We start from the raw sequence: 22,222 nt of genomic DNA, 5'->3' as shown, positions 1-22,222 counted from the left end.
TCCTTGACCGGTAGTTCCCTGGCCGGCCACAGCCTGAAGAGGCTGCGGACAGCTTAAATTATTCAACAATAATATAAAAAAGATAGAGAAAAAAAGTAAAGTGAAAGTAGCTATGGTTCTGGCAATCCACACACCACTAGTAGTTTATTCTGTCGCTGCCTTGCTTACCGTCACAGAGGTTCTCAAATATTAGCACACATCTGAATCACCTGGAAGGCTTATTAAAACACAATGTTAGGGTGAGGGCTGATAATTTGCATTTCTAACCAGTTCCAGGCTTGTCTGATGCTACTGGTCTGGGACTATACTTGAAAACTGCTGCCTTTCCAAATAGTCCATGATCTCTGAGCTGTAGCTCTAGCAACCTGCTCTGCACTTAAAGGCAAAACACACATGGGAAAGATGATGGGGCAGTTAACTGGGCAGCTAAGATTGGGAATAACAGCTAAGAAAGGACCTTTTAAATCAAAACTGCTTAAGGGCTTCATGGGGCAGCTCCAGAGAGAGAAAAAACGATGCAAAAGGCAGCAGGAAGCCATGTTCCAGACTGCAATGTAATCTCCTAATTATAAATGATTTCCAAGTAAAAAATGCCCTAGCAGGGAATGGGAGGGATTAGAAATACTGATGCCTGGAGGAGCAGATGGCTCTGCCTTCCTATCTACTCCATAAATTATAAACAAACACCTAGTACAAAGATTGATTGGTAGCCTGTTGCTGGCTGGCCAGAGCAATTTATGGGAGTGTTTTGCAAATGCATTAGATACTGATTTGGAAAATCCTAAGGGGTTTAAATCAGCAGGAAAGTTTCCTTTTGGCTGTCTCTGAGCACCTCAGATATTAGAATAAGACCTTCTGCACAGAGTTCCAGATGACACTCTAAGCATTCCCCAAAATCACCATTCACCACGTCCCTTGTGATTCAGTTGCCTCACACCACTGTAGGGTAGATGGCATGGTCAGGCATTTTTCCATCTTCCCGTTGCTAGCATCTACAGCCATTACTTGAAGTATATGCAAAAGGGGCTTGAGAACATGAGCATGGGGCACGCCACCTGTAATTATGGTCACTTGGGCCCAAAGAGCACTGGTGTGCGCCTGTGCAAATGCTCACACCTATGCCTAGAGGTGAGGGATGATGGCAGCAGCGCAGGACAGCAGGAGGCCCACTCTGAGGCGAGAACCCCGAGACAACACAAGACTGAGAACACCAGATAAAAAGCATCAAGATTTGTGCAGGACTCAGTTGCCTGTCTTCCTCCCAGCCCCACTGCCTGGCCTGTGTCTACCTCCTTGCATGCCAGCCTGGTGTGCCTGTGTACCAGGTACAGATGAAACCAATAATCTTTGAGGGCTCCAGGACTGCCTGAATTGACAGTGAACCTGCCCTGTGCATGCTGGCACTAATTCTTTGGGTTTCTTAAGGTGTGTTCTGGCAGGACACCCTAGAACCAGAGCTATTCACCGAAGAGTTTACTCTTAAAAACTTCAGTAAATATAATGCACTATTTCTTCTTGAAACAGGTTTCAAAATTATCTGTGTATGAAGACTTATTCTCAAGCTTTCAAAGTCCTTACAAATAGTTAATTCACTAATTCTGCATCCTGACTAAAATAGGTGGCAAGAATCTTAAGGCTAACTGTAGAAAAGGGTTAAAGACCAGAAACACAGTGCTGTTAGTGGCTGCTGAACACAGTGAGTAAAACCCAGGACCAAAAAATTCCAGCTTTAGGCAAGCCAAAGGTTCTCCTCTGGGAAGTAGGTGACTATAGGGAAAAAGGAGTTAAATTAGGCCTTTTTTCCACCTTCCGCAGCTAACCTCTCCTTCTGGCACCTATGGTCTTGCATGCCTCCTCGGTTGCAGATGCCCGTGCCCGAGAGGCATGGCCCATGGTTACAGACACCGGGGCGTGTGCATATGCAAATATGGACACCTGTGCCCAGCAGCGAGGGCTAACCGCTACAGCATCACTCTGAGGCTAGGGGGCTCAGCTGCTATCTTCCCGCCTGCTGGTCTGTTCCCTGATTCAGCATTAAAGGCCTGTAAAATGATACTGAGGGCTCCAAAATTTTCTACCTGGCCTGGGACAGTTGCACAACAGTGACATTCAGCAACAAATCTTTCAACAAAAAAGATTTCCAGCTTACTCTGTTAACCACTTAATCAATCTATTGAGAGAGTATAGTTAAGAATAAATCTGTAAGTAGTCTTTATTCAGCCCAACCAGGAAAGGGTTAAGAACTAATGACAGGAACCTCAGGTTAGAGTGAGAGTCTTTCTAGAGAATTACACCATGGAAAGGAACACTGACTATCATCATACATATGTGCCCTAACCTCCTAGAAAGTTGGATTTTCCCCAAAGCCAATGTAGGGCACTTTTAAAAAGCAGTATTCTAACACCACATAAATGGGGGAGAAAATGAGCCAAACTAAATGAGTCATTCTGGTTGCACACAACACTCTCTGATCAGCTCAGGTTTTACAAGAGCCATGATCAAAAGATGGAAGCAGGAACACAGAAGACTGATAGGGAGTTGCAGTTGGTACAACTTGAGACTTGTTTTTTTAAAAAAAAAAGTTAACCATGGTCTTCTCAGCTATGTTAGCAGCACATCCAATGCTGGTATTCAGAATATTTGCTTTTCTATCAAGAAAATATGATCTCCAACTGGGTAGAACACCATGCTTAAGAAGGCTTACAGGGCTTAAAAGGCAGCAGGTTAAGAGAGCAGATAGCTTATTTGAATGAGTACCACTCTCCAAAGACGGAAAATATGTAACTCTGAAAATGGGGGCAAGGTGTGACTTCAGAATTATGGCCAATACTCTCAAAGAAAAATGGTGCAATTTCCAAGAAAAGGCATGATAAAAAGAGCTAATACTGATCATTTACTATAGTAAGTACCAGGAGACTGTACAGTGTTTGACATGTATTATCTAATTTAATTCTCATAACAACCCTATGAGGTTTGCAGTCTTTTTTTTTTTTTTTTAAAGATTTATTTATTTATTTATACAAGCACTGGGTACAGTCAGAAGCGCAGGAGGGTGAGAGAATTCACCAGAGCCAGAGCGGGGAGCAGAGCAGGCAGAAGGACCGAAGGACACTGCTGAGGGGAGCAGCGGGTGACAGGAGAGGTCTGAGCGCCATGCGGGACCCTCCTCCGGTGGCCGGGGAGCAGCCGGGGATCGAACCGGCGCTGCAGAGGCCGCGGGCAGCTTGGAAACCCAGCGCTCAACCACTGCGCCACCGGGGAGGCCCGGTTTGCAGTCTTATAATCCTTATTTTAGAGACACAGAAACTAAGGAGTAGAGTGATTAAGTAACCATGGCTGGAAGGTGGCTGAGCTAGGATCTGAACCTGTATAGTGTAGCTCAAGAGTTCATGTACTTAATCATCATAGGATAATTGACAGAAAAACAGCAGCAGAACTACCTCTCTATGTTGTAACAAGAGGGGACAAAAAAAAAAAAAACATGGGTATAAGAAACATGGAGTAGTAACTCAGGTTCTTTTTTGCCTCCCTTCCACCAGCTTCTGTAGCTTTGCTATCCTCCCAGGCTCCCCTACCCATAGGTGATACCGTGTTACTGTAAGAAAGAGCTTAGAAGCATGAGCATGGGACACGTGCACCTATAAATAAGGACACCTGGGCTGAGATGCCCAAGGTCATGGGTTCTAGGAGGTTTGGTTGCTACCTGCTTGCCTCTGCCTGCTGGCCTGCCTGTGGATCCGGTTCCCCACTTAAAAGCATGTCAGCATTAAAGGCATGTCCGATATATCTAAAGTTCCAAGAATTTTTCCCCATTTTTCTGAATCAATAGTGAAAGTGCCTGGCCTGGGATGGCTGCACAACAATGGGCCCAAACCTTTAAAATAGAAAAAAATGTAAGCAATTCTAATACTGTTTAAACTGTTTATACATAGAAAAAGGAAAACTTCCAAATAGCACAGGCATAAAATCTATACATTTTACAAAGTAGGGAAGCACAGAACTGTTTTACTTATAAATATCAGTGAAAAAAACTCTAAGGAAATTACTAACAAATCACATGAAAGGAATTTACTATTAAAGAACATGTAAAGCAGGAGGGGTTTAAAAGTCAAGGAATGTAAGGATGGGGTCAATATCATAGAATCTATTAACAGTCATATTTTCAGATCAAAGATGAGAAGAAAACATGATTATCTTCATAGATACTGCAAAGGCATGATAAAATTTAGTATCTATTTTTGATAAAAATTCAACAAAAAATAGGGGCCTCCCCAGTGGCCCAGGGGTTAAGATGCAACCTATGAAGCTAGCCGCAGCCACTGCAGCTCAAGTTCCATCCCTGGTGAGAGAGCAACCCACATGGCACAGCAGACCTCTCCTGACTCGCCTGCTGCTCCCCTCAGCAGTGTATTTCTATTGATCTGCCTTGTTCTGTTCCCCACTCTGTCTCTAGTGAATTTTCTCCCCCCCCCCGTACCTCTGGCATGTACCCCAGTTCTTGTATGCATAAATAAATAAATCTTTAAAAAATTTCAACAAAAAATAGACAACTTCCTTACAATGATAAAATAGTTCTAGTTCCACCTAAAAGTCAGCAATATGTTTGGTAGGCAAAAGCCATAAATTTTCCCACTAAAGTCAGGAACAATAAAAGGTCACCCACTATTTTTTAAAACATTGTTTAGGAGGGCAGCAGCCACAGTATTTAGACAAGGAAATCACAGGTGTAAAATTTGGACTGGGGGAGTTAACATTACCATAATTCACAGATTATGTATCCAGAAAACCCAGAAGATTCAACTGAATAACAACTATAATTAGTAAACAAATTCAGTAAGATAGTAAGATTTAGAGAACCAGCTTATAATAAACTTAAGAGATGCAGAGGATCCCTGGGTGGGCCCGGTTCAATCAGTTGAAAGGTGGAATTGAGACTTTCTCCGAGGAAGAAATTCTTCTTGTGGTTAACAGTTAAGGCTCTTACTCAAGAAACCCAGTCTGCCCATTCACATAAGGCAAATTCTGGGTAATAAATCTTTATATATGTAAGCAGGATCTATATTGAAGAAAACCGTAAAACATTTCTAAGAAAACAAAAGCCTTAAGATTATACTAAGTTGTTACATAAGAAGGTATTTCAGTGATATTAAATCTCCCTCAGTTTATGAATTTAGTGCAATCATAATCGCACTTAACAGGAACTTTTCAGGGGAGTGAAGGGAAAAGCAAGTAAATTTTGTCCATAGAGAAAAAGAAAATGAATGAGCAAGCAGGAAATTCTAGATTTAAAATTTTTAAGAGGAGAATAAACATAAGAGGAGATTTTAAAACATAAAAAATTAAATCCATGTGGTTCTCTCACATGAATAATCAGACAGATCATTGAGACAGAACAGTTTACAAATGCATATAAATACACATAGGAAAGACGTAAGTGACATCCCAAGTCAATGGGACAGATGCACTATTCTGTAAATTGTTTGGGACAAATAAGCAGCCATTTGTGGGGGAAAGCTGGATGATATTCTGCTTATTTGACACTATGTCAAATTTCCTAGTGGGTCAAAGATTTAAAGGTAAAAGCTAAAATGTAAAAATACTAAATGCAAAACCCATGAAACCTAAGAGGAAAGTTGGATAATTTTGACAACTAAAAATAAGTTCTGTGACAAAAATAACCTTCAGCAAAGGCAAGAGACAAATGACAACTAGGAAAATCCTATTATAAGTTAATTTTTTGATTTATACAGAACTCCTATAGAACTGGTAAGAAAAACCCAGCATCACAAAAGAAAAATAGATAAAACACATTTAGGTCAAGAAAAGGCAACACACATGGCTCAGTGTATATAGAGAGAGGCATACAACCTAGTTTTCAATATGAGAAATACAAATTTGAAATAACCACATACTATTTTTTTATCTCTCAGATTTGCAAATATCCAAGAACTTTTTTTTAAAAAAGATTTATTTATTTATGTATACAAGAACTGGGATGTAAGCCAGAGGTGCGGGGGGGTGAGAGGATTCACCAGAAAGAGTGGGGAGCAGAACAGGCAGATCTACTGAAACACACTGCTGAGGGGAGCAGCAAGCAAGACAGGTGAGGTCTGCTGCACTATGTGGGTTAGCACTATGTGGGTTATGCACTATGTGGGTTAGAGTTGTATAATATGCTACCATTTAGGTTCAATAGAAGGTGGGAAAACAAATTTGCATTTGCTTATCTACACATATAATATCCTTGAAAAGATAAACAAGACACTATTAGTTGTGGTTGCCTATGGGGAGGAGGTGGCTGGCAGCAGGTTTGGGAGACTTTATATATATATTTATCTTTATATTATATATATTTATCTTTATATATATATTTATATATATTTATCATCTTTATATATATATTTATCTTTTTATAGTTAAAAAAATTTTGAGTGGCAAATGTATTTCAGATTAAAAATTTCAAATTATAACAAAGTGAACAATAAAGAAACAAAATAAATGAAAATAAATGATGGTAAATAAGATCTGGGCCAGATATTTAGAGTCGAACAAGCAAGCTCAGTTTTTAATAAAGGAAAAGGTGGACTGTAGTTGATTCCTAACAGAGTTAAAGAACAGATTATTGAACTTGTGGCTTATAAATATTTAGAAAGAAATAAATGATTGCTACTAAGGTTTCACTAAGAACAAGACATGAAAAATTAACTTCATTTTCACTGAGAAGGATACCAAGACTGGCATATCAGGAAATACCAGAGACAGAGAATATATCTTGATTATTTTGTTATTTAAAGGCCTCTGACAAACTCTTACACTACCCTATAGATAAGAGAGGAAAACATGGGTTTCAGACGAGAACAACCAAGCCTAGGGTGCTAATTCATGAATCACAATCAACACAAAGGAAGTCCACAATAATATACTACAGGGTTTAGTGCTATGTCTTGACTGATTCTCTACTTTTCCCAGAAATCCGAAGGAAGACAGGGAAAGCATGTTTATCAAATCAATAGACAATGTGAGACAGAAAAAAGGAATGAATCAAAGTTCAAAAAGAGGGCCTCCCTAATGGCACAGGGGTTGGGCTACAGCCTGTGGGGTTATCTGCAGCCGCAGCAGCACAAGTTTGATCCCCAGCCATGGGGCTGCCCACATGGCACAGCAGACCTCTCCTGACCCTCCCGCTGCTCCCCTCAGCAGTGTATTTTGGTCAATCTGCCTGTTCTGTTCCCCACTCTGTCTCTGGTGGGTCCTCTCACTCCCCACACCTCTTGGCCTATACCCCAGTTCTTGTATGCATAAATAAATAAATCTTAAAAAAAAAAAGTAAGTTCAAAAAGATATCGAGAGGCAATAACTAGGACCTGAAATTGACACTTGCTAAAATTTCACTGAAACAAATATAAACAAACTTGCTTTGGATTTTAAGATTCAAGCTAAGGAAGTAAGTACAGAATGGTAGAGACAGTTCTAGTTTATTAACAATTATCAAGGAATTTTAAGTGACTGAAAACTTAATAATAGCTTCAGAAAAAGTTGCTGAAATCTTATGCTAAATTTACACTGCCCAAAGCCCTACTGCACCATGAATTAGACAGCTCTCATCTGGACTTTTCTACTCTGTTCTGGCATCCCCAAAGTTAAAAGGGAAGATGAGCAGAACTGTCAAGGATTTGGACACCAGATCAGTAAAAGGAAGCTAAGGAAGCTAGAGAGCTGTGACTTAAAAGAGGCACCATAAGATTTGCCCTACAGAGATTCAGAGGTAGAAATGGGACGTGTGGAAGTAGTAGTATCAAGAAAAATGGTACAAGAAATAATTTTTTTAAGATTTATTTTATTTATGCATACACGAGCTAGGGTATAGGCCAGAGGTGCAGGGGGAAGGGGTGAGATGATTCATCAGAGACAAAGTGGGGAGCAGAACAGGCAGATTGCTGAGGGGAGCAGCAGGTGAGATAGGAGAGGACTGCAGCGCCATGTGGGTTAGTTCCCTGGCTGGGGATTGAACTTGTGCTGCAATGGCTGCTAGACAGCTTCATTGTGCTGAAACTTAACCCCCTGCACCACCAGGGAGGCCCCCAAGAAAGAATGCTTTAACAGGAATTTAGGGGAGATGGATTAGGCCATCTTATCAGACAGTGTGACATCACTAGAAGTAAAGAGGCTGAATTGCTACTTCTCAGGAATGTGTTCATCGTTGGATAGAAAGTAAAACGAGTATCTAACATGCTGTGATTACAAAGAATAACTGGGACAATGGAAGCCTTCCCTAGAAGCTGGGAAAATGGACTGCTAGACATGATTATGAAGCACACATATCAGCCATGACATCACTTCATGAAGACAAGGCTCTACAAGAGTTTAACATCATGATAGTCTTTTCTCAAGGGTTAAAAGTAAAGCTCACAGTTCCTAAAGTCCCTTCTCTTTTCTCTGTTCCACCTCAACTTTTAGGTTAGAACAATGAACTACCAGTCAGTAAACTGAGGGGCAGAGATGGCGTCCTTTTGTGTCCAATTTAGCATTGCCTTACCACTGTACCTAGCAGTGCTTGCTGCTCAGGATGGGTGCACAATACATGTTTGCTTGCTGAATTGCTTGACAGAGAATTGCAAAAATGGCAAATGGCAATAAGCTGCTCAACAAGATGATGGAAAAAAAAAAAACCCACTGCTACACAAGTTACTGAGTTGTTTACCCTTTCCACAAGTACCCCCAGTTCCAATTTAGCTTACCATTACTGATTTCTGGGAGGTCAAACTTCGTGAAGTCCCACCACTGGAGCCGGTAGGTAGTATTAGCAATGTTACTGGCCACAGCAGACTGTCCATCACCAATCACTGCCCCTGGTGGAGAAGACAAGAGAGCACATTATGGGATTTATTTATATGCTTCCATTGCTAACATAAATTAATAGATGAATTAGGAGGAGAGTGAGAAGAGGAAGAAACACAACTAGGTAAAAGAAAGCTGATGGGTACCATCTGTCAAGTCCCTATCTCAAAGAGAAACCGGATATGTTTCTCAAGAAGAATTCTATGGGTAAATATCATCTCGTCAACCCCTCCCATAATTACTTAACATTTACATGGTACCAACAATGTGGCAGGTAAAACATATTTGCTGTCTGGTGCTGTCTGGTGGGTTCGCAATCTACAGAAATAGATGACTTTTCATTAAAATTGGGGTTAGACAAGTAAAAGATGGGAGGAAACCATTAACACAAAATAGCATTTCAGTCTCTAGATGTCTTTATAGTAAGTAACACTCATTGGGAGAAAGTGTCTCTTCTTCTTTTTTTTTTTTAAAGATTTATTTATTTATACAAGCACTGGGTACAGTCAGAAGCGCAGGAGGGTGAGAGAATTCACCAGAGACAGAGGGGGGAGCAGAACAGGTAGACTGACTGAAATACACTGCTGAGGGGAGCAGGGGGCGAGACAGGAGAGGTCTACTGCGCCATGTGGGACCCTCGCTGGCCGGCCAGGATTGAACCGGCGCTGCAGAGGCTACTGACAGCTTCACAGCGCGGCGCTCAACCACCTCTGCCAACAGGGGAGGCCCATGTGTCTCTTCTTTTCTATATGATCTTCCTCTTAATAAAACATCTCAAAAGGAGCTGTCCTCCAGGGAAAAGGCAGCTAGCATACAGCTGACTGGATAGAGATAATAAAGAAAAAAATGAGGTAATATCTGTTAATTTTTCTGGACCCCTGGCACGTAACACAGCAGAAATTTATGTACCTAGCTTTTCAACATCAGAAAACTTTTATTAAGGTGATATTTTATAATGTCCCCCCCTCAAATACCCCCTCACCCCCCTGCATGAGCCCACCCCTTGGGAACTTCCTTTAATCCAGATTCACTTGTAACATCTCACAGTTTAACTTTCCCTAAGATATACACTTCTGTATGACATTTTCCCCTTGGTAACCAATTAAATAAAAAATGGATTTTTTTTTAACAGGGTGACACTTTAATTTGCAGTTGTATTTCATTTACATGAACATGTCATTTCCTCCTCCTCCTTCCGAGGTGCATTTCATACACAACCACCCTTCCGATCAGACAGAGCCAAACCCTCTTGGGAGAATAGAACATTCTTGTATGCTAGACAACCTAAATGGTATTCTCTGCTGCAAATCAACTCCTACTTTGAGAAACTGAACTTGTTAGTGCTTACTAGCTGAGGAACAATGCACAATTTTATACCTAATTCTCAGTATCACCATCTTCTTCCTCTGCATATCACTACAAGAAGGTCTGGTCATTTCTCCCACCCTCTGACCACCCTTAGAGAGCCCCATTTATTGTTCTGCTACTCTTGGTGTTTCCCTATTCTCTCCTCAGTTGGTCAAAAGACAGTTCAGAAGAAAATGTCCTCCAGAAAAGCTATGAAAAAAGACAATAACACTTTCCATTCTTCTCTAACTGCTCCAGGCCACTGCATCAGATAGATCTTTTAAATATGAGTTTATTGATAGTGTCTTTATCCCAAGTTTATTTTTTCAATTACTTTTTAATTTATTTTTTCACAGAAGAACTGGGGTGTAGGCCAGAAGTGCAGGGGGAGGGGTGAGGGGATTACTAGAGACAGTGGGGAGCAGAACAGGTGGATCTACTGAAATACACTGCTAAGGGGAGCAGCGGGCAAGATAGGATAGGTCTGCTGTGCATGTGGGTCAGCTCCCTAGCTGGGGATTGAACTCAGGCTGTAATGGTGATAGTTCTGAGATATAACCCCTATACCACCAGGGAGGCCCCCCAGTTCATTTTGTAAAGGGAAGTAGAAATAACAGTTCATTTCCAAGACCATGATACTTCTCAATAATATATTCTCAACATGGGGCAAAAACTGGTTGGTGGGGGTGCATGGGGAGATCTTAGATAGTACCATTGACAGCTCCCTCCAAATTATCAGAGCATATAAAAAGATATACAGCATCGTCTGTGATATTAAAATTTCATGGGAGGGGGCAATTAGAAAAAAAATGACCTATTACTTTAGGAAGGTAATAATGAAATAAAGGTTGAGAAATATCATTACCACCAAAAAAATCTTTGCAGATTCGAAGTCACATTTCCATCCTCCACCCAGATCTCCCTGAAGGTCTGGGAAAGATAGCATTTGTGGGTAATGAGGGTCCTGTGACATGAGGCAAAATTATGCTTTAATTTTTGAAGAAAAATTTATAATAATTACATCTGATTTGGGAAATTTGGCTGAACCTTGCAGTTATGAGAAGGGTAACTAGTATAAAATTTTCTTAATGGAAACTTTCTTGATGTTTCTAGGCTTCAATAATAATGAAAATCATTTTTTAATTCCAGGCCTGCCACTTCCCTGGAAATAATTATTCCATTTCACTCAGATCCAGGCTCACTTCCACTGAGCTTATGAATTATTCCCCTGGCTTGCTTATCTAGATGGTTGACATCACCTTTGACTACTAGTTTCTCTTAAATTACTTTAGGTCTTTATCATTTGCTCTAACTTAACAGAAAAGCATTATTACCCAAAATGGAAGAAGGCAAATTGATTTTTTTCAGTACATGATAAACAAAATGCTAGTTGCTGAGAGGGTAAAAAACAGAAGAAACAACCCCATATTCTAGGAGCTTAAAATCTGGGAAAGAAGATGAATACCACAAACAGAAAAACAGTTAAGGAAAATACCAGATAATTTAAGAGTGCTGTGGATCTGCAACTGGGAGCACAAATGATTAAGACTCCAACCCACAGCTCCAGAAGCATCTGCACAGCCCATGCCTCTAGAAATGTTTTCTGGGAACAGCTGTGCAATAAAATATTGCATGTATGGTCTCACTGTGTGGAAGAGACTGGGGAGGTGTTCTCTGCCAGTGGTGCCAGAGTGCTGAGGAGGAATGGAGCCTGGTTCCAGGGAAAGTCAGTTTTCAGTACTATGTAAATATAGATTAGAAGGGGCCTCCCCGGTGGCGCAGCGGTTGAGCGCTGGGTTGCGAAGCTGCCCGCGGCCTCTGCGGCGCCGGTTCGATCCCCGGCTGCTCCCCGGCCACCGGAGGAGGATCCCACATGGTGCGCAGACCTCTCCTGCCACCCGCTGCTCCCCTCAGCAGTGTACTTCGGTCCTTCTGCCTGCTCTGCTCCCCGCTCTGGCTCTGGTGAATTCTCTCACCCTCCCGCGCTTCTGACTGTACCCAGTGCATGTATAAACAAAACAAACAAATATAATTAAATAAATAAAAAACATGCCTCTATAAAAAAAAAAAAAAAAAAAAATAAATATAGATTAGGGAGCTAAAGATGCCAGCAACAGACTACAGCACTGTCACCAGGTTCTCCTCTGCAAGAACTGCAGGCTAGCTCTGCCTGTTTCTCGGAAACATCCGGAAGAAAAGGTACCACTCCAATTTAAAAAAAACCCATCCATTTAGTAGGCTTAAGTTGTAGGTATAGAAATGTGCCAGAATGTGTTAATGGACTGAGCTACAGAGTATTTTCATGGGAGGCACTTAGCCTCAAAAACCAAATCCTGAGAGATTTCTAATGCATCAAGGTTTTCTCAGTAATAAGAGACTGAAACAAACTAGACTCAGCCTTCACTATTAATATTTTGGTTCAGATAATTCTTTGTTTAGGGGGTAGGGTGGGCCTTGTGCATTATAGGCTGTTTAGTAGCATCTCTGGCCTCTACCCACTAGATGCACAACACCTCCTGACCCAGCTGTGACAACCAAAAATGTCTCCAGACATTGCCCAATGTTCCCCAGAGATCAGAAACCCTGGGTGGGCAGCTCCCAGTTAGATAAACATAGCCTGTATTTTAACTCCAAGATGGGAGCTCTTAGAAAGCACAACTAATGTAATACCTGCTGCTAAAGGCACCAAAACATCACTGACACTGATTCTGCAAAGAATCTAATCAATGGCACAGCATTATGTTTTGTTTTGTTTTTTTTTAAAGATTTATTTATTTATACAAGAATTGGGGTATAGGTCAGAAGCGCCAGAGAGCGAGAGAATTCACCAGAGAGAGCGGAAAGCAGAACAGGCAGATGGACGGAAGACACTGCTCAGGGGAGCAGTGGGCGAGGCAGGAGAGGTCTGCCACGCCATGTATGTTTCTCCCTGGCTGGCCGGGAATTGAACCTGCGCTGCAGAGGCTGCAGACAGCTTCACAGTGCAATGCTCAACCCGTTGCGCCACTGGGGAGGCCCAATATTATGTTCTCTTAGCAAACTTCTAGTTTTCCTGTTTAGCTTGAACTGGGATGTTATGGCTTACTGTCTGTTTTCTGCATGGTTCCTGAGAACATAAGAATGGAATCAGATGGGCCTGATTTTGAATGTCCTACTGGTACATATGGTAGTATGATTTTATATAAATTAATCTCTCTGAAATGTAGTTTCCTATCTTTAAGAAGGGTATTATAATAATATCTAGAACTTACAGGATTATTTGGAGAACCTACTAAACAAAAAATGTAAAATGTTGGCAAATAGTATCTATTGACCATTATGAAAATCATTTAAATCACTTAATCTCTGTAATACTTTTTTTTTTCTCTATATGTACAGCTCTATAATCTAAGAGCCTGATCCAAAAAATATGATAGGACCGAGAGAGTACTTAATTTTAGAATTAAAGGTCAAATGTCTAGGTCCTAGACTTTTTGATAACTTTCTCCTTGAAAAACATTCTAGGACATGATAGACTACATTCTGGGCCACAAAATACACTGTAACAAATTTTAAAAGAAGTGAAATCATATAAAATATACTGAGCTCACAAGACAAACTAGAAATCAGATAACTTGATAATTCCAAAATACCTGGAGATAAAGCAACATACTTCTAAATAAAAGAAGGTATCTGAAGAGGGCCTCCCCGGTGGCGCAGCGGTTGAGCGCTGGGTTGCGAAGCTGCCCGCAGCCTCTGCAGCGCTGGTTCGATCCCCAGCTGCTCCCCGGCCACCGGAGGAGGGTCCCACATGGCGCACAGACCTCTCCTGCCACCCGCTGCTCCCCTCAGCAGTGTACTTCAGTCCTTCTGCCTGCTCTGCTCCCCGCTCTGGCTCTGGTGAATTCTCTCACCCTCCACTTCTGACTGTACCCAGTGCTTGTATAAATAAATAAATAAAATCTTTAAAAAAAAGAAGGTATCTGAAGAGAAATTCTAAAATATTTTGAACTAGATAAAAATGAAAGTATGATTTATTAAATTTTGTGGGATGCAGATAAGCAGTGCTTAGAAAGAAATATACCACCCTGAATGCAAATATTAGAAAAGAAGAATGATCTAAAAATCAGTAGTTTAAATTCCCACTTTAGGAAACAAGAAAAAGAACAAATTAAGTCCAAAGTTAGAAAAGAAGTAATAAAAACAATTGGGCAGAATCAATGAAATTGAAAGCAGAAAGTCAACAGAGGGGGGAAAATCATTGAAATAAAAAACTGGTCCTTTGAAAAAGATCTATAAAATCAATAAGCTTGTAGTCAGCCTAAGTAAGAAAAAAAGAGAGCGAACAATAACCTCCCAGGACAGAAAGCACCAGGCCTATGAGGGTTCACTGGTCAAATCTACGAAACAGCTAAGGAAGAAATTACAGCAATTCTCTACAACCTATTCTAAAAAAGAGAAACAGAACTACTTCCTAATTCAGCATTATCCCAATACTAAAACAAAGACACTTTGAAGAAAGAAAACCTACAGAATTTCTCTTACAAAAATAGAAGCATTAGCAAAATATTAGCAAGTCCAATAATGTATTAGAAAAGTGGACCTTGGACCTTCCTGGTGGCACAGGGGTTAAGCACAGCACTATGAAGTTATCCAGAAGCCTCTGCAACACGAGTTCGAGCCCCAACAGGCCAGGGAGCTACTCACATGGTGCAGTAGACCTCTCCTGACTTGCCCGCTGTTCCCCCCCAGCAGTGTTTCAGTCAGTCTGCCTGTTCTGCTCCCCACTCTGTCTCTGGTGGGTCCTCTCACTCCCCACACCTCTGGCCTATACCCCAGTTCCTGTATGCATAGATAAATCAATCTTAAAAAAAAAAAAAGTGGACCTCCCTGGTGGCTAAGGTGAAGTCTCAGTACTATGAAGCTATCCGCAGCCACTGCAGCACGAGTTTGATCACGGCCAGGGAGCTACCCACATGGCACAGCAGACCTCTCTTGTCTTGTCCACTGCTCCCCTCAACAGTGTACTTCAGTCAATCTGCCTGTTCTGTTCCCCACTCTTGTTTCTGGTGAATCCTCTCACCCCCACCCCCATACTCCTGGCCTGTACCCCAGTTCTTGTATGCATGAATAAATAAATCTTTAAAAAAAAAAAACAACTGAGAAAATCTCTGCAAAATTCTTATCTGATAAATAAATGGTTTCCAAAATATATAAAGAACTCTTAAAATCAACAGTAAGAAAACAATTTGATTAAAAAATGGGCAAAGGATCTGAACAGACATTTCACTAAAGATACACAGATGGCAAACAAACATGAAAAGATACTCAACATCCTTCCTCATTAGGGAACTGCAAATTAGAACAATAATGAGAAACCAGTACACGCTTATCAGAATGGCTAAAATCCAAAACACTGATGAGACCAAATGTTGAAGAGGGTGTGAGACAACAGGCAGAACTCTCATTCATTGTTGGGAATGCAAAATGGTACAGCCACTGTGAAAGACAACTTGGCAGTTTCTTGCAAAATTAAACATACTCTTACCATATGATGCAGCAATCATGCTCCTTGGTATTTACCCAAGTAAACTGAAAGTGTATGTCCACACAAAAACCTACACACAGATGTTGATAGAAGATTTATTCATAAGTGCCAAAATTTGGAAGCAAACAAGATGTCCCTTAGTGGAAGAAAGGGTAAATAAACTATGGTACATCCACACAATGGAATATTATTCAACTCTAAAAAGAAATGAACAATCAAGACATGGAAAAAAACAGAAATGCATACGACTAAACGAAAGAAGCAAAAAGCTACATACTTTAAGATTCCAACTGTATACGTCATTCTAGAAAAGGCAAAAGTATGGACACAATGAAAAGATTAGTGGGTGCTATGGGCTGGGGAGCTAGGGGGTGAAGGGGAGGAAGAATGTTCAGATAGAATACAGAAAGACTTTTTGGGGAAGTGAAACTGTTTTGTATGACACTAAAATGGTAAATACATGTCATCATGTATTTGTTAAAACTCACAGAATTTACATCACCGAGAGAATCCTAATGTAAACTATGGACTTTGAGTTATAATGATGTGTCATTGTTATGGCAGCTCCCTCACTGATGAAGAGGGAGCTATAGATTGGAGCAAGTATGGAGAGGAAGAAGTATATGAGAATTCTCTGTACCTTTTTAAAATTTTTCTGTAAACCTAATACTGTTCTAAAATAAAACATCTGGGGCCTCCCTGGTGGTGCAGGAGTTAAGGACAGCGCTATCAAGCTATTGGAAGCCACTGCAACACGAGTTTGATTCCTGGCCGGCAGAGGAGCAACCCACATGGCACAGCAGACCTCTCCTGTCTTGCTTGCTGCTCCCCTCAGCAGTGTATTTCAGCAGATCTGCCTGCTCTGCTCCCCACTCTCTCTCGTGGATCCTCTCACTGCCCAAACCTCTGGCCTGTACCCCAGTTCTTGTATGCATAAATAAATTTTTAAAAAAAATCTATTAATTTAAGAGAGAAAGGGAAAAAGACACACCAAGATCCTCACTCATGTGGAAACAGTAGAAAATGACTGCAGTTCGATTTCTAATCAAAGAATCAATCTTTTTTTTTTTTTTTTGCTCTGATCAGAGCGAAAGAGTCAAGAAGGATTATTCTGAGGAGAGACAAAACAAGGGGCAGGGGTGAAAAAAAAGTTAAATTTAATGACTGATCAATTACTAGAAAACAACGACAAAACCAAGCTGTCAAGTCATATTCTTGGAATCAGGTCAACTTGTAGGCCAGAAGTCTCAAGAATGAGCCTAAGGATAAAACCTTAATAGTCACGACAGATACATGGTGGTTCTTCCAAGGTGATAGCCTACATGCATCTTTCTGCCTCTGCTTCTCTCAGATTCCTCTCTTTTGTTACTTAGAAAAGAGAATTAATCTAAAACAGTTTTTTAGACTCTAAGATCTGTTCTAGGAGCAGGAAAATGAAGAATATGATTCAACAGTACAGTGAAAATACAGAACAATGGGAATCATTAGCAAATCTATCAGAAAAGCTAATTTGGGAGGGTAAAAGAGGGCAAGTTACAAAGAAGGAAACGATTAAATTATATTTCAGTCCTATAAAATCTGTTCCATTTAAGGCTGCTTAATTCAGAATGGCCATCTCTGCTCTGCGGCTATGGGGAAGATACAACGAGAATGGGACTGGGGATGCACATACCCATAGTCCAGAACCAAGAACCAGCTGGCCAGGAGAACTGAGACTAGAAACTACAGGGCAGGTCCAACCAAAAACTTATCAACTTTTGGAAAATTTTCTAAGGTAGTCACAAAAGACCACATGTGATGCCATTTACATGAAATGTCTAGACTGGCAAAACAAACAAAAACATACACGACTAATTGCCTAGGGCTAGAGAGGGACAGGGAATGGAAAGAGAATGGGGGAAGTGACTGCTAAAAGTATGAGAATCTTTAGAAGGTAATAAAAATGTTTTGAAATACACAGTGGCAATGGTCATATAGCTCTATATATTAAAAGTCATTTTATACTTTAATAGGTGAACTACAGGTATGAGAGTTATATCTCAATACAACTATTTTTAAGAAATACTATTCGGGCCTCCCTTGTGGCGCAAGCAGTTAAGACGCAACCTATGAGGCTGTCCTCAGCCACTACAGCACTGTCCCGGCCAGGGAGCAACCCACAAGGTGGAGCAGACCTCTCCTGGCTCGCCCACTGCTCCCCTCAGCAGTGTACTTCCGTCAATTTTCCTGTTCTGTTCCCCACTGTCTCTGGTGAATCCTCTCACGACACCCCCCACACCTCTGGCCTGTACCCCAGCTCTTGTATGCATAAATAAATCTTAAAAAAAAATACTATTCAACATAAATTTTGGTAAATTTGTGAAAAAACAGCATCTACTTTTTGGTACTGATACGCATTTTTTGTTTATTGGTACACTCTTTTTTAGTGTGCACTGGCTACCCACATCTTATATGTATTTTTATGTGTGGTTAAGTTTTTTGCTTACCATTGTCTGAGCTCTTTGTAAATTAATAAGCTGAACTGAGAAAACAAAAATTTTTTTTAAATTAATTTATTTATACAAGCACTGGATACAGTCAGAAGCGCGGGAGGGTGAGAGAATTCACCAGAGACAGAGCAGGGAACAGAACAGGCAGACTGATGAAGTACACTACTAAGGGGAGCAGAGGCTGCGGCAGGAGAGGTCTGCATGCCATACGGGACCCTCGCCTGCAACCGGGGATCGAACCGGCACTGCAGAGGCTGCGGGCAGCTTCGCAGCCCAGCGCTCAACTGCTGCACCACCAGGGAGGCCCAAAAACTGAATTTTTAAAAAGATTTATTTATTTATGCAGACAAGAACTGGGGTATAGGCCAGAGGTGTGTTGGGGTGAGAGGATACACCAGAGACATAGTCGGGAGAACAGGCAGATTGACTGAAATACACTGCTGAGGAGAGCAGTGGGCCAAGACAGGTCTGCTGTGCCATGTGGGTCACTCCCTGGCCAGGGATCGAACTCGTGCTGTAGTAGCTGCAGATTGCTTCATAAAGCTGACGCTTAACCCCTTGTGCACCCCTTGAGAAAACTAATTCTGAGAGCAATATAATGCAGAATTATTTGGATATAAAAAGTATCCTTCTTCTCTAACTGTATACTGAATGGCATCCTAGGAAGAATACTTTCCAGAAAGCTTCATTCAAATGCAGTCTTTAAATTTGTTCTAAGAAGGGGGTGTGAACTAAGCACTTTGTCATACTCACTTTGTCAACTTATCACCATTTTAAAAAAATCTCATCTAAGTTCACAGTCAATTATTCTATAGCCTACGGATTGGTAAGATTCCCTGATGACATATAACAAGATTTTCTCCAAGGATAGAAGCATGCCAAGTTTCTCTCAGTTTCCATTTAGGGTTTTGACATAGAAGAAGATGACCACACTATATATAGTTTATTTGCTTAAAAGTAAAAGCTTTATTGAGACATAATTCACACACCATAAGACTCACCTACTTAAAATATACAATTCAATGGTTTTTGTACATTCACATAATTGTGCAACTGTTATTAAATTCAGCTTTACAATAACCATCACTATTCTCTAATTGTAGAGCATTTTCATCACTCCTCCCCCAATACCCTTCCATTTTGTCCTACCCCCTCCCTAGTCCTGGGTAACAGCTAATCTATTTATTGTCTCTTGTTTTGCTTCTCCTGGAAGTTCACACAATAGGTGGAAGGCTGTTTGTGCCTGGTTTCTTTCACTTACTATACAATGTTTTCAAAGTTCATTCATGTTGTAGCATATATCAGATTTCAATTCCTTTTAATGACTATATAATGCTCCATTGTATGTTAATAACTGAATCATAGGCTTATATAGGAATAATAGTTTCCACTTATAGAAAAATAATTGCATGGAACCCAGCAATCATAAAACTGTCTGGGACACAGAACTCTTTCTTCTGGAAGGAAAAAAGTTTTCAAAAATCAATTGTGAGCATTACCTATAGCTGAAATCAAGTCTTCACTTTTTCCTGAGACTAAAACAAAAGGCAAGAGCACTATGAAGGGGACATCATTTTCTGTAAAAATACAAAGAACAAAACCCCAAACAGGTACCAAAAGGGTGTCTATTTATTCTGATATAGAAAATGTTCTGAATAAAGTGTGCAGTCTATTAGATTGAGATTATTTAATAACTGCTCTACTGGTTACTTAAACTGATATCTAGAGCAATCATTATACAATGTAAGTTTGAAATATATTTAACATAAATTAAAGGGTAAATATTTTGTAGATATAGACATGAACGACTCTGTGTCCCTAACAGAATTTGGGCCCCTAAACCAAGGTAATTTTATTGTCCAATAAGCTAGAGGCTCCAAAGTTCCTGCTCTGAAGAGCAAGTGTAGCATTAGTTTACATACAAATCATGAACTTTAAGATATCGTTGAGGTCAAAAGCATTGGATAAGGCAGACAAAACAAACGAGTCTGAGAACTCAACAAGGAAATTAGAAAAGCCTGGAATACAAAATTGTGTGCAAGCCAGGGAAAAGAAACAGTTATGAAATAAATATTTCTATATATCACAACTTCATTAAAAATTTTCTCAAAACAATTCAAAACAGGATTAGATGGCAACCACAGAGTAAGCTTTTTAAGAGACCAAGAAGAGGAAGAGGAATTAACCTGATGTTCATTAGGGCCAGCAGTGACTACACTGTTCCTATCAGGGTAGTAAGTCCAAAGAATCTGGTATCAGCCTTCTAAAAATTGTGATAGAAAGCACAAAACATAAAATTTACCATCTTGACCATTTTTTAAGCACTCAATTTGTTAGTATTAAAATATATTCACATTTTTGGGCCTCCCTGGTGGTGCAAGGGGTTAAGCACAGCACTATGAAGCTATCCGCAGCTTCTGTGGCACAAGTTCGATCTCTAGGCGGCCAGGGAGCTACCCACATGGCACAGCAGACCTCTCCTGTCTTGCTCGCTGCTCCCCTCAGCCGTGTATTTCAGTCAGTCTGACTGTTGTTTTCCTCACTCTGTCTCTGGTGAATTCTCTCACCGCCCCCCCCCCCCAACCTCTGGCCTGTACTTTGGCTCTTGTATGCATAAATAAATCTTAAAAAAAAAAAAAATCTCTTTTTTATGAAACAGATCTCCAGAACTTTTTCACCTTGCAAATCTGAACCTTGACACCCATTAAATAACAACTCCCATTTTACCCCTCCAACCCCAGCCCTTGGTAACTACAATTCTACTTTCTCTTTCTATGAAACTGACTACTTTAGATGTTTCATAAGGTAGAAGCTTGCACTATGGATATTAGTTTTTAACATGTCTTGAAAGAAGAGATGTAACTAGATAGCATGCACACAAAGTCATTCATAGACATGAATCAGAGTCATATTCTAATCTGCAGGAAAAAGAGTTAGGCCTGATGTGAGAATGTAACCTCTAGGCAGGCACAGCCTTTTGCCCTTAGAAAGTCATTTGAAAAGGTCAAAGAGAGCATAGGGCTCACACCATTATATCTAGTGAGCTTCAGAAAGCCCGAGGATGGTAAAGCTGCCATAAGACTACTGTGCTTTCTGATTCGGAGGTCACCAATGATTCAATCACACAGCATTGAACATACCAGTGTCACCTGGAGTTCAGTAATATCAATATATCACCATGCTGAAGCAAAGGGAGCCAGTGGCTCTTTACTGGGTCCTCATTCCTTCCTCCCACCCAGGATTAATCTTGACTGTTGGGAAGGGCACTGGTACCCTCTAACTCTAGTCAGACTAAGCTGCTCCTCTGTGGGTAGATGAAGGGGGCTGAGGCCCACTTTCATCATAATTCTGTAGACCTGTCCTTCTTCAATATATATGTCCTAATGAAGCAATTATCTACACTTAGACTAATGATTTAATTGGGACAAGTAATTTGAAAGCAGAACATCCATTTTCAAAGAAATGAATATCATTACCCTTTTTCCACCCACAAACATTATTTAAGACAAAAACAAATAAGCTCACAAGAACACATGCTACTGAAAAATTATTAGGAACAGCATCCCCAAACCCACAGAATTCAGGGGAAAAAATGGAGGGAAAAAATAAACCCCAAACAAAAACAAACAAAACAAAAAAAAAAACCCCTTGCATTCACTCCCACCAGGCTGGGATTTCCTCAAAGCCTCTACCGCTGATGGAAGACATGCAGGTAGATAAGAGCATGAAGACAAAATCTACCTCTACTTCCACATCCCCCACAACCCGGCATGTCCAATATTTGGGTCGCATCAACCTCTGTTGTTGGGAGGTACTGGCTTGGGCAGGCCCCAGGTGAAGCCAGGAAAGAAGTATCCTCTCACTGTTGCAAGATGGAGCTGCTTGATGGGGTGCCTCAGCAGCATAAGGATGGGTAGAGAGAGGGGAAAAGGTGGGGAAAGGACTAAGAGGAAGAGGTAAAGAGAGAAAGAAAAGAGAGCGACTGACTGACTCAAACATCGAACAGCTCTCACCAATCACT

The 22,222-nt window shown here is 40.7% G+C and overlaps 1 protein-coding gene and 1 long non-coding RNA gene across 4 annotated transcripts in view; one reads left to right on the top strand and one right to left on the bottom strand.

The window, feature by feature from the left end:
• The window catches only part of LOC119255314 (activating molecule in BECN1-regulated autophagy protein 1), a 130,437-nt gene that overhangs the window by 30,802 nt on the left and 77,413 nt on the right, over positions 1–22,222 (bottom strand). For all 3 annotated transcript variants that reach the window (XM_037522369.2, XM_037522372.2, XM_037522373.2), the window contains one exon: positions 8,739–8,849. In XM_037522369.2, coding sequence (XP_037378266.1) covers positions 8,739–8,849 — 111 coding nt within the window. The remainder of the gene's footprint in view (positions 1–8,738; positions 8,850–22,222) is intronic.
• The window catches only part of LOC129146575 (uncharacterized), a 74,877-nt gene that overhangs the window by 5,832 nt on the left and 46,823 nt on the right, over positions 1–22,222 (top strand). The window lies entirely within an intron of this gene.

Source organism: Talpa occidentalis, unplaced genomic scaffold (genome assembly GCF_014898055.3).
Source record: "Talpa occidentalis isolate TD23 unplaced genomic scaffold, MPIMG_talOcc4v2.1 talOcc4.3, whole genome shotgun sequence".
Lineage (NCBI taxonomy): Eukaryota > Metazoa > Chordata > Mammalia > Eulipotyphla > Talpidae > Talpa > Talpa occidentalis.
The sequence above is the reverse complement of the archived record's forward strand: the minus strand, read 5'-3'. Positions and strand labels throughout refer to the sequence as shown.